This window comes from Gopherus flavomarginatus, chromosome 5 (genome assembly GCF_025201925.1).
Source record: "Gopherus flavomarginatus isolate rGopFla2 chromosome 5, rGopFla2.mat.asm, whole genome shotgun sequence".
Lineage (NCBI taxonomy): Eukaryota > Metazoa > Chordata > Testudines > Testudinidae > Gopherus > Gopherus flavomarginatus.
The window spans coordinates 44,242,237-44,258,515 of NC_066621.1; the positions used below are offsets into that span (position 1 = coordinate 44,242,237).

At 43.9% G+C, this 16,279-nt stretch overlaps 1 protein-coding gene across 1 annotated transcript in view; it reads left to right on the forward strand.

Annotated features, from left to right (window-relative positions):
- The window catches only part of LOC127051018 (sodium/hydrogen exchanger 10-like), a 336,647-nt gene that overhangs the window by 74,557 nt on the left and 245,811 nt on the right, over positions 1 to 16,279 (forward strand). The window contains 3 exon segments of the mRNA XM_050952807.1: positions 2,857 to 3,000; positions 5,634 to 5,805; positions 10,583 to 10,664. Coding sequence (XP_050808764.1) covers positions 2,857 to 3,000; positions 5,634 to 5,805; positions 10,583 to 10,664 — 398 coding nt within the window.

The window sequence follows — 16,279 nt, forward strand, 5'->3', positions numbered from 1 at the left end:
GGTCCCTAGCCTCCACCCTCTTCCCCCAAGCTCCCACTCCTGCCCTGCCTCTTCTCATCCCATTTTGTAGTTGTGCATTTGATTTCTCCTTCCTAAGTGTAGAAATTTGCTCTTATCTCTGAATTTCATCTTGTTGATTTAAAACCAGTTCTCCAATTTGTCAAATTCTAATCCTGTCTTCCAAAATGTTTGCAGCCCCTCTGAGCTTGGTGTCATCGACAAATTTTATAAGCATGCTCTCTATTATCCAAGTCACTAATGAAAATATTGAATAGTGCTGAACACAGGACAGATCCCTGTGGGACCCCACTCAATACATCCTCCCAGTTTGACAGGAAGCCATTGATAACTACTCTTTGAGTGTGTCTTTCAACCAGTTATGCACCCACCTGTGGTAATTTCATCTAGACCACATTTCTGTAATTTGCTTAAGAGAATGTCATGAGGGCGTGTGTCGGAAGCCTTAGTAAAATCACAACTACAGCTTCCCCCTATCCACTAGGCCAGTGGTAATCAACTCAGAGATCTTCCAAAGGGTGCATCAACTCATCTAGATATTTGCTTAATTTTACAACAGGCTACATAAAAAAGCACTAGTGAAGTCAGTACAAACTAAAATTTCATACAAACAAAATGAGAAAGTAAGCAATTTTTCAGTAATAGTGTGTGTGACACTTGTATTTTTAGGTCTGATTTTGCAAGTAAGTAGTTTTTCAGTGAGGTGAAACGTGGGGTACACAAGACATATCAGACTTCTGAAAGGCGTACAGTAGGCTGGAAAGGTTGAGAACCACTGCACTATGCCATATAATGGACTTGAAAATTCTCAGTGGTTCAGGAGTCCATTTGTCAGTCTTGGGATTTAAGATAGTTTTGAGTCTAAGAGATCACATTTGGGGAAGAGAGGGAAACGTTTTTGTGGTAGGATGCTGTGAATAAAATATGGTGGCTGTTTAAAGCCGCTCACAGGTTTGGAATGAAACTTTAAATCCCAAAGAGATGTATTAGTTGATAAAGCATAGGTGAGATGATTAAAGGAGTATATTTATCACATGGCTGAATAATATGTCTCATGCATATCACTTCCATTTTGTGTTTGACTCCCTAGTTAAGGTTGTGTGTTGTTTTTAAAGCAGCTATTCAGCCTCTTTATTATATATGAAGAAGGCAGTGTATCTTTTCAAGACTTACAATAGTTAGCAATTTTCTGAAAAATTACACATTAATTAATGTGTGTTTAAAATTAATTTTAAAATGGATATTTTGAGAAATTTAGCATTCAATGTCAGATCTTTTTTTTGTCCAGAATGGTCCTAATAACACAATGCTGCACACTCTTCAAACTTTCCATACTTAAAAACACATTCTCTTACAATGGCAAGCTCCAGATGCCTGTAAGAAAAGTACAAAATTCCCCAAAATAGGAAGATATGTGATAATTTGCTGTCATGAAGAAGTCTGCTCCTAACCTCCAGTAGTTAGAAGTTGGCTTAAATAATGAAGTATGAGGTTTTATATTATTAAAGAAAAAAGTTTTTGAAAGGTTTACTGTAACAAATCTGGATTTTATCGTATTCCATATAAATGACTTTGACATTCCCCAGGGTACAATCTGGGCTGCTGTATAGCTGTGTCTCCTCAATTGTCCAATCTGAGGCGCTTTTTACATTGCTTTACTAGTGAACAGCTAGCTACTCTTGGCCCATTAACACACAGCCTTCAGAGTGTAACTTGCTCCCAGCTACGCTGCATTGAGTGCTACTAGCTAGCCACTCATGAATTACACTGCAGAAGAACACCAGCAGATTCCCACTCCCAGACTTTCCCGCAGAAGTGTGCATCTTGTACTTCTCAGTACTCTCCTGAATAATACAAACTCATAGAAAGTCTGTCATTTCATCTAAGGAAAATGATATGGACAAATCGTGATATCCCAAGCGATGGTTCTCAAACACTTAAATCCAAACACACAGGTTTAGATAAAACAAGAAGATAAATGTATTGTGCATAAAAGTCAGGATAGAAAAGAAAAGAAAAAAATGCAATTTAATACCCAATTTAACAGGTTAAGTGAACTTAAAAGCTTAAAAGCAAAAGGTTTTTCTGACCAGAAGCTGTAGGAAATTTCATAGGCTGGCTGTCTTTGCAGCCTTGGACCCCTTAGTTCAGTGTCCTCCAGGTGTTCATTGATGTTATCAGCAAAGGGATGGGAGGAGAAAAGGTGAAGTGGAGGGCATTGTCTCACATTTTTATACCACTCTCCCCTCTTTGAGGATTACTTCAAATTGCGATGCAGGCGACATGCAGTCTGTTGCCGATGTGAGGTATGAACCATCCCTGTGATGAAACGTACATTTCTTGTTTACACCTTCCCGTCTGCTGGTGAATGGCTGCTTTAACACCTGTCTGGGGCCAGTGTGTCTTTGTTTCTGAAAAACTGGTTTTATGGGTATTATCCAGAATTATAGCATATTATAGTAACAATCATATAACAGAATTTATAAATTAATATACAATACTGATATGTTTTACTCAAACAATAATGTTCAGCAGATTGTAACTTTTCAAATGATTCTTCACAAGGCATACTTTGTACAAAATTTATCATAGTCCTATGAGATGGGTGAACATAGGGGTGCTGCTGCCAGTCCCTCTTTGAATCTTGTAAAATTTTTGACCCTTGGTAATATACTGTAACAATATGTTCCAGATAATAGCAGGCAATAGCAGATAATAGCTTCCAACTACAGTAGTCTGTGAATAAACAACCAGTATGAGGATAACATTAATATTTATTCTGAAATGAAGACTAGTGCTGTGTTTTTTATAATCTGTCTCTGCTTCTCTTTAACATAGGTTCTGGGCAATGCTGACATTTTTGGCTTATGTTATGATATTCATTATAATTGGAATTGTGATAGCTGTAAAAACCTTTCCATATGTGACTATTCGTGATTTGTTTTATATCTTAACACTCTACCTTGCATTGAATCTTATAAGGTAAGGACTACTGTTTGCCCCTACGTAGAACAACCTCTGCCCCATCCCCCTGCCTTTTTAAAATCATGATTGCACATATGGCTTTAAAAATATTGTTATCTGTTTTATGATGTTTTAAACTGCTTTGCATTTTCTTTGTTTATGCAGGCACTGGCATGTTGGAGTGCTTTCAGAAATACAATTTTATGTTTATTTTAGATTTTCTTTAACACTAACAGCAATGAGTTCAGCTTCTAACAATAATTGCTGGAATTACATTAATGCTTAGCATTTTGTGGGCTTGCAGGGTAACCTTGTTAATAGGATTCCTTTGCTAAATCATGGGCTGAGTCTGATCAGTTGCCTCATAGAGAATGTTTGAACTCTCATGGCCTGGTTGTATAAGAGACAAAGAGGATGTTCTACAAAATTTTGAATGGCAAAATTGTCTGGTAAACAGCTTAAATAATTCAAGCTGTCATCATTCTGTGGTTGAGTCTGTTGGGACAAAATTTCAGATTTTATGGTAAAATCATATGAATTGGGAATGAACTGTCTGCTTCTATGGCTGCAGAAAGGAATCTGAAGGGGACAAATGCTATATCTTCTCTGAGTTTAGTCTGTGACTTGTGAGAAACTAGCAATTTTGGGAGCACTTTGTTCCAAAACCATGTCTTTTGCTCTGAGTAGTTCTTGGCTGGTGAAGGCCAGTGAGGAAGTACTGGGTCCATTGCTAGCAGAGAAAGGCAGCATTTCCCTTAAAACAAGGACAGGATGCCAGCTTCTCTGAAGGTAGCTGCTGTGGGACTTTTTGGTCAAACAAAAAAACCAAAAAACCCACCAATAGTACAACAAAAACCGCTGACAATCTGGCTGACTATCAGCCAGTATCTAAATTGGATTCTCAATCAAATTTATAGAAAAGTTTGCAGTAAGACCACTCTTACAGAACTTAAATGCCTTGGATCTACTTGACCCTTGGCAGTCTAGGTACAGACCTGGATATGGGACAGAAAATGCACTATTGTCACTGGTTGATTTTGATCTCGTGGTGGTGAATGAAGATGAAGTATCTATGCTAATATTGTTAGATCTGTCAGTGTAACCCTTCTGCCCTTCAGAGCTGGCACAACAAGGGCCGGGTTCGATATCTAAGGGTTCCGTTTCAATAACACCATGCAAAATCAGCTCAAACCCCCAACCAGTGTCCTGGGACAATTACATACCACCCCCCTGGGTGCCTTGGAAGGCAATACTTTCCCTCTCGCAAGCACAGAGTCTGAGTGTAGCAAAAGCCTTTTAATAAAAGAGGGAAATAATGCAGCATTATGTTGGGGAAACACCACAAACAAGATTCATAACACAAACCATGAGCAAAAGACCCACCCCCAAGTAAATTTGGCAGTGTCCTTTTCCTCTCAGGGTCTTAAGTCCAGCAACCCAAAAGTCACCCTGCCTGCAGTTTCTGTCCTTCGTCAATACAGCCCCCAAAGTTCAGAAGTTCATCTGCAGAGTTTACCTCTCAGCCTGGGTAGAAGTAGGGGGGGAGGTATGGGGGGAATCTTACATGCTATGCTGCTCGGGTTGATGGCCGATTGCCTGGCCTCTCCATGGGGTTCTGCTGTAGTCTTCACCACTAGGTGTGCCTCTCTGCCAGCTGCACCACTGTACTATCCACTCTTCTCCGCTAGCCGTCCTGCTAGCCACTCACCAACTTGTCTTTAGGCCCACCCTCCTACTTAACACAGCTCTCTGATCTCAGAGATTTTAGCTGGTAGTAGGGGAGCATCAGTGCTGGTACACCACTAGCCTAAAGTAGGTCTAAGCATTGGAACTAGGTATTAGTGATCTCAGCTCTGCAGCATGTAACAAGACTCCTAATGGAGTCAAAATTAGCTCTGTTATTACACAGAGAGGAGGAAGAGAGGGGAGAGAGGAGGAAGTCAAAGTGGTGTTTGGGGCCCATACTACCAGGTACAAATACCTGCCCCCCACCTCGCTCAAGTCACTGGGTTTTGGAACTCATATACCTTGCCTAGCGAGTGCTACTTGGTTGAGGGCTAGTCCCTCCAGCATAAAATGCTAAGTACAGTTCTACTGTCCTTGATTCACATAACCAGGATAACAACCCTTTATTACTCTGCCCCAATAACAAAGAGACTGGGGATCTCACAGCAGCCAAAGTGACCATTTGGGCAAGCAGTCCCTTCATGCTAGGCAGGGTGGGTATGCCCATGCAAACGAGATCAGCCTCGAAGTCCTTTTCCACAGCTCACCACCAGATGTCAGGATAGAGTTCATTCTGACTCTGCTTACATCAGGAACTTTCAATACCATAGTTCGTGAGGTAATATTGATTCACTTGCACACTGCATCAAAAGTGGATGCTGTTGTTTTTGGGTTGCTCTTCTTTCCCAGCTTAATGGTCTCATTGGATGGTGTGGGATAATAGCTCCTCCCACTAAACACTATTTGAAGTTCTTTAGTGTTCCATTTTATCTTCCCTCCTGTTCAACATGTGCATGGGATTGTTGGAGGGTTTGTATAAAGGTTTGGACTGCAATGCTTTCAGTATGCTGATAACACTCAGCTTTATGTCTCTATCTCTGAGCATCGATATTTTTGCTCATTATCTTATTCTTTTGTTTACACAGAGGCCTAGTTGTTTTGTTCTTGAGCCCTCTTCTGAGCCGTCTTGGTTATGGATTTAACTGGAGCTGGGGAGCTGTCATTGTCTGGAGTGGAATGAGGGCTACTTTTACTTTGAATATGGCTCTTAGGATTAGCCAATCAAAAGATCCGGGTACTGCAGCAATGAAGAACATGGTAAAAAAAAAATTTAAAGGGCCATCTACATTTTTTTTCAAAACTTGTTCATAACTTGTACTAGATACATTTTGTTGGAATAAGTGATAAAAGAACTATAAGGACATTCAGGACCAGATTTTTCAAAGTAAATGAGCCAAATATATTTGCATATGCGTAATCCTTGCATAAAATAACCAGCACAAGTACACACAGATTATTTAGTTACATAAAATTAGCACATTCAAATCTTTTCATGCAATTATGAGTACCTAACTTTGAAAATCTGGTCTGCCAAATTTTGATTCATAATAGAAATATGCATGTAGATGCTACTTTTTGTATTTAAAGATGCATTGCAGTTTAGTTTGTTTAAATGCTTATATATAATCTGAATTTTCACATACTATACAATGGGTCAATATTGTTTCATCAACACTTTCACTATACTTATGTAATTAGCACAGAAATATTTTTACTACAGTTAGCTGTCCCTCTTAGAACTTTATGTGGATTCAGGTGCATCATGTGAGCCTTTGTGAACTAATCCATTTTCTGCTAGGGATGCTGTTATCTGGAACTGTGTTTGTTACAAGTGCTTATGGCTAAGATTAAAAAAAAAAGCATTCCTGAAGTTGGGTCCTAAATCCATATTTAGGCACTCTGAAAATCAGGTCAGTTATTTAGTTATCTCTGGAGTTAGGAGCCTGACTTTCAGTATTCACTTTGAAAATTTTGTCCTATATTCCCAGAATTTAAGATATCAAAAATGAAAATCTCTGCCTCCAGCATTGATGATATCATTGCTTACTCCCATGTAAGATCTGAAACTCTCTCTGTTTCTGTACCTCAGGGTTCTGCTCTTCCTTTAGAGGAATTTTATTCACTTGTATCCTCAGCTCTGCATGGTAGTAGGAGTTCTTCTCCAAGGATGTTTTTGCCTTCATCTAGGCAACCTCGGTGGAAATTCTTCTCACTTCAGATTTCATGCTTTATAGAGGTCTTGTTCCACGGATCCCATCCTTTTATGGCACCATATGCCTTATCTTATGGGGCACAAATGTGGCCATTTGACCCCTCACCTTTTCCCATCAGCTCCTTAGTCAGCTGAATCAAGTTGCAGGGGGAAATTGTTGCTTTCTAGGAATCCTGCTGGAGACACTCCGTTATCCTGTCAGGAACTCTAAGAACCAGCATCACCAGGAATCTCAGAATGAGCAGCAAGGCCTTGTGGAGGAATATGCGGACCAACCTACCCCTTTATCCGTATCCTCAGTATCACCTGATGAGGCTGTGACACCATCAAATGTGTTAACTGTAGATTACTTCAGGACCTCCTTAAAAGGATGGTGGACATACTAGACATTCCTTTGGAATTGTCTAGTAAAGAGATCATTAATTGTTTGACTTTTTTGTACCTGATATCCCAGGATCAATTAGCCATGCCTATTAATGAAGACATCCTTAAACTTGCTAAAAACTTGTGGCGGACTCTTGCTACCTTGTCTTGGGTGTATCTTAGAGGGCAGATCTTGGATACCAAGTTCCTCTGAAGGCGTTTGAATACTTTTTTATACATCTGGTACCTGGATTGCTGTTTTTAAAAATGGCTCATGAAAAATTGAAGTTGCCTGGGCTTTCTAGTTGTTCTCCAAGAGATAAATATCTAAGAAGATGGAGCTTTGTGGGAGGAAGGTTTATTTATCTGCTTTCTTGTAGTTTTGTAGGCCAATTATCATGCCTTGTTGGCTAAATATGATTTTAGGCAATGGGACAATGGTTTACGTATGTCTCAGAGGCTTTCTTAAGAGATGAGAGATGAGGACATCTAGGAGCCAGCAGGGAAAATGTCTGTCTAGATCTGGTGCTCCTGCTCAGCTCCACTAAAATTCACTGACCTCTATTATTCTAAGGCCACAGCTTTTGTCTCAAAGTGGTTCATCCTGCTCTTTAACATCTTAGTAGCAGATGGGTCTGGTTTTGGAACACCCTTTCCTCCCTTACTCTCCCACCACCCTCCGTCCCAAACTACAAGGAAGCAGAGGCTTTCTGACAGCCCTATGAAAGGCAGCATGACACCACTTGCAGAGGAGGTCCCTCTGCCTAGACCCTTGATCAAGTCTATAAAATGCTAGAGCAGATATCTGAAGAACAGATTCTGTTTAGGAAAATGTCAGAGGATATCTCTGAAATTAAGGCCATGACTGATGCCCACCAAGTCAGTTTGCAGGGGCTATCCCTCCAGGACTGGGGAGACTGAGACTCACCAGAGTTAAATGGAGCCAAAGAAGTTCCCACCTCAGTGCCATATGCCCCATATCTGCCATCTTGCCAATATGTAAATTTAGGCAGAATCATCAGACACTCGCAGACTGAAACCAACACACTACCTTCCACTGATCAGGAACTCAGACCAATCTTGGTGCCATAGGGGACAGTATCTATATTGTATCCTCTCACTGTGGCACCAGGGTTGATTGATTTGCCTAATAAACTGTGCAAACTGGGGTTGGTCACCTATCAATCCAATCTCCTGACTCCATTTCTAACAGTGGTTATGGAGTTTTGTTTTACTGGTTTTGTGATTGTCTGCTGCATCCACTTGTATGTTCAGATTACATGAAATGTTGCTTCAGATCATTTTGAATTTCTTGCTAGAAGTTTTCCAGGAAAGTTAACACCCTACAAATCCATGCTTCAGACATATCTGATATCTGTGGACGTATCCCCAGGAAAGAAATATGTTCTCAGATGTATTTGAAATATTTGTTCTGTTCTTTACATTTTAAAGGGCACTTGCACTGACCAATGCACCTTTAATAGGATTTGTCCTTTGCTTTACAAGTTTAATGGGCTCTCTTCTGATAAAAAATTGAATTGCTTTCTCTAAAGGTGGCATTTGTAGAGACATTCATTTCCATTCTGAGGGTTAAGGAACACCGCTTCCTAGTTATCTGTCCATCTCTTCAGTTCTTTCAAGATAGGTATGACTGCCATGGAGACATGTGGATGTAGTGGGTCAGGATTTCACCCAGGATTTTAATGGGTCATGGTCACTTTTTGGATCCTGATAAGTTTATGTCTGGAGTGAATCCTGAGTTCCACATGGATTAAACCATTATTCACTTCACTTTGTACCTGGACTTTGACTTCTCTCAGCAAAAAAAATATTCCTTGTGTGTGAACAGGGCTTTGAGGTTTTCTCTCTCCTGTATTTACTGTTTTAATGAGGTGAAACAGTTTTTTTTGTTGTTTCAAGGGTGACAATGAGAAAAGGCATCCACCAAGATACTGGTTAGGACATGCTAGGTCCCAGGGCCGCCCAGAGGATTCAAGGGGCCTGGGGTTTTCGGCGGCAGGGGGCCCCTGCTTCAGTGGTAATTTGGCAGCAGGGGGTCCTTCCGCTCTGGGACCCGCCGCCGAAGTGCCCGAAGACCCAAGGCGGGGGTCCCCCACTGCCAAATTACCACAGAAGACCCAGCACTTTGGCGGCGGGTCCCGCTTCAGTGGTAATTTGGCGGCGGGGGCTGAAGGACCACAAGAGTTTTCCGGGGCCCCTGGAGCTAGTGAAGGACCCTGCTCCAGGGGCCCCAAAAAACTCTTGTGTGGGCCCCTGCGGGGCCTGGGGCAAATTGCCCCACTTCCCCCCCCCCACCCCCGGGTGGCCCTGCTAAGTCCTTGATCCTCAAGTTCAGGTAGTGCCAGTCTTCTATGCCTTGGAGGCTTAAAGTCATCTGCATAGTTGCTATTTGGGTATCTACAGATTGCAATATGTCACTACTAGCTAGATTTCTCCTCCTCAGAGAACATTTCTATTGGTCAGAATGTGCTTACATGCACCAGGTAAAGTAAGCTACAGGTAACATTTTAAGGTAATCTCTGATGGTCTGCTCACTACATCAATCATATGTTCATTCTGTTTCTCTCTATTAGTAAGGTGAGAGAAGAGGAATGTGTAACAAAGGCAAATGACTTGTTTGTAATTCCTTTTGCTGTCGTCTTGTCCCCTCCTACACCTCCTTGGTCCTGGGTGCTACTTGAGAGTGTGGGTGGGGTTTTTTTGTTGTTGTTTTAATTTGAGGGGTGGGGATGAGGGAGGTTTTTTTTTTACCTACCTGATTGTTCCTTGTCTTTTGCTCTTGAATAGTCTTACTAGAAAGAAATGGCTGCACTGGTGTTTTAATATACCAATCTTACAATCTTGTTTCCTGCTAGTGGGGTTATGATGTTATCTCTTCATACTTTCTTCCTCTTGGTAGAATGGGGAAAAAAAGAACTATACAAAAGAACGGTAGTATGGTCCAGTGGTTAGGGCACTACCTGGGGCTTGGGAGATCTGGATTTGATTCCCTGCTCCACTACAGACTTCCTCTGTAACTTTGGACAAGTCCCTCAGTGCAACGGGGATGATAATACTTCCTTAATTCATGGGGTGTTGTGAGGATAAATACATTGAGAAGTGAAGTGCCTTGAGATATACTAATGAAAATCATTATTAAATACTTAAAATAGTATTATAAAAAGGAATTACTTTTAACTTAATTTTCCTTATTTGGACGTTCTGGCAGCCGTGAAGAACATATGGTTAAATTTAGCAAAATTATGAATAAATAAAAACATCCACAATTTGAAGATACACAGTTGTGTTGCACTGTTGAAGATGACGTCAGCAAAGGCATTGTTTATGGAAAAGATGTAGAGTACCTCACTGTTCAAAATAATTTGCATTTTACTTTACACTACTGATGATAACACTGATTTGAAGTGGTGACATGCTCTCTTTGTTTTTCTGTTTTAGATATTACTGCATGCAGGAACAGCGTCATTAATGACTTTGATGATTAATTCTACCATGATGAAAAAGCTGGTTACAACATTGGGTAAAACACACCCATTGATATTGGGGAGGGAAGGAAAATATTAAAAATAACATCTTTGATGTTCAGTTAATTTATAAAATCTGCTTTGTTCAGTTCTGGCCTATTTGGTAGATATTAGATTGAGTGCACTAGTGTAATTTTATTACTTTTTACAGTGCATCCTGCATGGATATATTACTTGGACAATTAACACAAAATAGTAAAATATATAAAAATCACAAAACAAGGCATGATATAAGAGTTATCAAAATTGATTTCACTATAACTTCAGTACCAGTTTTACAATACCCCTTTGTAAAGACATTTAAAATGCAGTTATCTGAGAGATAATTGATTTATCAAAATCTTTTTTAAATAAGATAAAATACAGCCTCAAATCATTGTTTTTAAGGCTTATTATATTTAATGAACTCTATTTAACAAAATTTTGTACATATCTGCATTCCATGTTTTGTCCAGGAGTGAAAATACCAAAATTATTTAATGATAAATTGTCTGTCAAAGATTTCCCTGTCACATAACAGAATTCCTGGTAGATAATGTTGTGTCCACTTACTAAAGAGGAAGAAGACTACAAACAAAATAAACAAACAAAACAACCCATCGGACAAATGTGATTATAAAATCACCAGTACAGCAGCTTCTAGTTTAGCCCAGAAACTTCCACAGTTAAATATCTGGAGTCCTCCATCCTAAACGGGCAGCAGGATTGGAAGTTGGATGGGGAGATAAGGAAAACTACAGCAAAGTACACACAGGATATGTCTACACTACGAAATTAGGTCGAATTTATAGAAGTCAGTTTTTTAGAAATTGTTTTTATGCAGTCGATTGTGTGTGTCCCCACACAAAATGTTCTAAGTGCATTAAGTCGGTGGACTGCGTCCACAGTATCGAGGCTAGTGTCAACTTCTGGAGCGTTGCACTGTGGGTAGCTGTGAGGAGCTATCCCACAGTTCCCACAGTCTCCGCTGCCCATTGGGATTCTGGGTTGAGATCCCGATGCCTGATGGGGCAAAAACAGTGTCGTGGGTGGTTCTGAGTACATGTCGTCAGGCCCCCCTCTCCCTCCCTCCGTGAAAGCAATGGCAGACAATCGTTTTGAGCCTTTTTTCCTGGGTCACTTGAGCAGTCGCCGTACCACGGCAAGCATAGAGCCGGCTCAGCTCACGGTCACCGTACGTCTCCTGGGTGCTGGCAGACACGGGACTGCATTGCTACACAGCAGCAGCTCATTGCATTTTGGCAGCAGATAGTGCGTTATGACTGCTAGCCACGGTCATCATACTCCTGGGTGCTCTTTTAACCGACCTCAGTGAGGTCAGTCAGGGGCACCTGGGCAGACATGGGAGTCACTCAGCCAGGTCATTCCCATCTTCTGCCAAGCACCCAGGAGTTGACGATGGCTAGCTGTCGAACTGCACTATCTGCTGCCACCCTAAAGATGTAAAAGATCGATGGAGTGGATCAAAACAAGAAATGGACCTGATTTGTTTTGTATTCATTTGCTTCCTCCCTCCCTCCGTGAAATCAATGGCCTGCTAAACCCAGGGTTTTGAGTTCAATCCTTGAGGGGGCCATTCTGTGTGACCGTTGTTTGTGTTTCTTCTTGATGCAAAGCCACCCCCTTTGTGGACTGTAATTCCCTATAAGCCATGTCATCAGTCACCCCTCCCTCCATCAGAGCAAACAATTGTTTGGCGCCTTTTTTCAGCCCAGACGCCATAGCACTGGGATCATAGAGCCCGCTCAGATCACTGCGGCAATTATGAGCACTGTAAACACCATACGCATTATCCTGGAGTATATGCAGAACCAGAACCTGCCAAAGCAAAACCAGGCAAGGAGGCAACAGCAGTGCAGTGACGAGAGTGATGAGGACATGGACACAGACTTCTCGCAAAGTACGGGCCCCGTCAGTGTTCACATCATGGTGTTAATGGGGCAGGTTCATACTGTGGAACGCCAATTCTGGGCCTGGGAAACAAGCACAGACTGGTGGGACCGCATAGTGTTGCAGGTCTCGGACGATTCCCAGTGGCTGCGAAACGTTCGCATGCATAAGGGCACTTTCACGGAACTTTGTGACGATAGCCCTTTGGAAGCTTGCAACGCCAGACAGCTACTGGTCAGTCAGGCATCAATTTGGAGTAGGCAAATCTACTGTGGGGGCTGCTGTGATCCAAGTAGCCCACACAATAAAAGATCTGCTGATATCAAGGGTAGTGACTCTGGGAAATGTGCAGGTCATATTGGATGGCTTTGCTGCAATGGGATTCCCTAAGTGTGGTGGGACGATAGACAGAACCCATATCCCTATCTTGGCACCAGGGCACCAAGCCAGTAAGTACATAAACCACAAGGGGTACTTTTCAATGGTGCTGCAAGCACTGATGGATCACAAGGGACGTTTCACCAGCATCAACATGGGATGGCCGGGAAAGGTACGTGACACTCGCATCTTCAGGTCTGTTTCAAAAGCTGCAGGAAGGGACTTTCTTCCCAGACCAGAAAATAACTGTTGGGGATGTTGAAATGCCTATAGTTAGCCTTGGGGACTGTAGCAAGGCGGTGGGATACCCCACAGCCCCGCTGAGGGACGAACCTCCCTACCACCACCGTGGGCGGAGCGCTGGGTGGCCTGCGCCCACCCCTCAGAGGTCACAGCACAGACCCGAAAGTATAAAAGCTCGCCTGCAGAGCTCAGTCGAGGCCCAACCACCGCAGGGGCCAGACGTCTGCGGCTGCTGCCAGCCGGAGCTCACACCCGGCCAGCTGAGCCTGCCCCGCGCTCGCTACCCCGAGGAGGACTGGCTGAGCCTGCCCTGCGCTCGCTACCCTAAGAAGGACTGACCGAGCCTGCCCCGTGCCAACTACCCCAAGGAGGACTGGCCGGGACCACCCCGGTCCAGCTACCCCGAGGAAGGGCTGAGCCTGCCTCTTGCCAGCTACCCTGAGGAAGAACCGAGCCTGCCTCTTGCCAGCTACCCCGAGGAGCAGCTGAGCCTACCATTGGCTACTTACCCAGAGGAACCAATGGTGTTTGAGACCGCTGGTGACGCTACGACGACTCAGGTACCCTATGAGGGGGAGTGTGGAAGTAGCCCGGGGGCAGCCGACCCCAGTCTAGCTGCAACACTGCCAGAGCCAATGTCAGTGTGTTGCGGCCAGGATCCCCACTGACAGCAGCGAGTCTCTGCCGCTGTTAGGGCCCCGGACTGGGACGCAGTGAAGTGGGAGGGCCTGAGCATTCTGACTCAGTGTTTGTTGCCCTGCCCTGACCTAGGGCCGGGCTTAAGACTATTACTGCTCAGCCCTGCCTGAGGGTCTGAGCATTCTGACTCAGTATTTGTTGTCCCGCCCTGACCTAGGGCCTGGGCTAGTTTTGGACTACTGACTCAGCCCCGCCCGGGGTCTGAACCCCCATAACCGAGTGTGTGTTATTCCCCACGACAGCAGAGCCACTGGCCGGCGAACTAGAGCGAGGCGGTGGGGTACCCCACAGCCCCGCTGAAGGACAAACTGCGGCCGAGTCGCACTACAGGGACCCAGCCTACCCCTTAATGCCATGACTCATGAAGCCATACACAGGCAGCCTGGACAGTAGTCAAGAGCTGTTCAACTATAGGCTGAGCAAGTGCAGAATGGTGGTAGAATGTGCATTTGGATGTTTAAAAGCGTGCTGGCGCAGTTTACTGACTTGGATAGACCTCAGCGAAACCAATATTCCCTTTGTTATTACTGTTTGCTGTGCACTCCACAATATCTGAGAGTAAGGGGGAGAGTTTATGATGGGGTGGGAGGTTGAGGCTAATCGCCTGGCTGCCGGTTACGTGCAGCCAGACACCAGGGCAGTTAGAAGAGCACATCAGGATGTGCTGTGCATCAGAGAAGCTCTGAAAACCAGTTTCATGACTGGCCAGGCTACAGTGTGAAAGTTCTGTTTGTTTCTCCTTGATGACCCCCGCACCGCCCCTCCCCCACAGTTCACTCCACTTCCCTGTAAGCTAAACACCCTCCCCTTCCCCCTTCGATCACCGCTTGCAGAGGCAACAAAGTCATTGTTGCTTCACATTCATGCATTCTTTATTAATTCATCACACAAATAGGGGGATAACTACCAAGGTAGCCCAGGAGGGGTGGGGTGGAGGGAAGCAGCGGGTGGGGTGGGGGAGGAGGGAACAACAAGGCCACACCACACTTTAAAACTTAAAAACTTTAAAACTTATTGAAGGCTAGCCTTCTATTGCTTGGGCAATCCTCTGGGGTGGAGTGGCTGGGTGGCTGGAGGCCCCCCCACCGCGTTCTTGGGCATCTGGGTGAGGAGGCTATGGAACTTGGAGAGGAGAGCTGTTGGTTACACAGGGCCTGTAGTGGCGGTCTGTGCTCCTGCTGCCTTTCCTGCAGCTCAACCGTATGCTGGAGCATATCAGTTTGAAGCTCCAGCAGTCAGAGCATCGACTCTTGCCTTCTGTCAGCAATCTGACACCACCTATCCTCTTCAGCCCGCCACCTCTCCTCACGTTCCTGTTGTGCTTTCCTGCACTCTGACATTGTCTGCCTCTACGCATTCTGGTGTGCTCTGTCAGTGTGGGAGGACAGCAGTAGCTCTGAGAACATCTCATACCGAGTGTGTTTTTTTCACCTTCTAATCTTCGCTAGCCTCTGCGAAGGAGAAACATTGCAGCTGGTGGGGGAAAAGGGAGATTCGTAGTGAAAAAGACAAATTTTAGAGAACAATAGGATCACTCTTTCTTGTTAAACCTTGCTGTTCACATTACACAGCACATCTGCTTTCGTTACAAGGTCACATTTTGCCTCTTATATTGAGGGCCTGCCAGTGTGGTGTGAGAGATCAGTCACGCAGTGCCAGGCAACAGAATTTAGCTTGCAGGCAGCCATGGTAATCCACAGTCTTTTGGCTTCTTTAACCTTCGTAACATGTGGGAATGGTTTCAGACAGCAGCGCCCTCATTTTCCATACCAAGCGGCCGTTGGGTTGGCCATTTAAAATGGGTTTGCAATTTAAAAGGAGGGGCTGCAGTTTACGGGTTAGCGTGCAGCACAAACCCAACCCCCCCACCACGCAATTCTCTGGGATGATCACTTCTCCTCTTCCCCCACCACATGGCTAACAGCAGGGAACATTTCTGTTCAGCCACAGCCAAACAGCCGAGTCGGAACGGGCACCTCTTAATGTCCCCTTAATAAAAGCACCCTATTTCAACTAGGTGGCCATGAATGATATCACTCTCCTGAGGATAACACAGAGAGATAAGGAATGGATGTTGTCTGAAAGCCAGCAAACACCGGGACCATACGCTGCCATGCTTTGTTATACAATGATTCCAGACTACGTGTTACTGGCCTGGCATGGTAAAGTGTCCTACCATGGTGGATGGAATAAGACAGCTCCTCTCCGCAGAAACCTTTTGCAAAGGCTTTGGGAGTACATCCAGGAGAGCTTTCTGGAGGATTTCCGCTCCAACCCCATACACGTTAACAGACTTTTCCAGTAGCTGTATTGGCCGCGAATGCCAGGGCAGATTAATCATTAAACACACTTGCTTTTAAACCATGTGTAATATTTACAAAGGTACACTCACCAGAGGTCC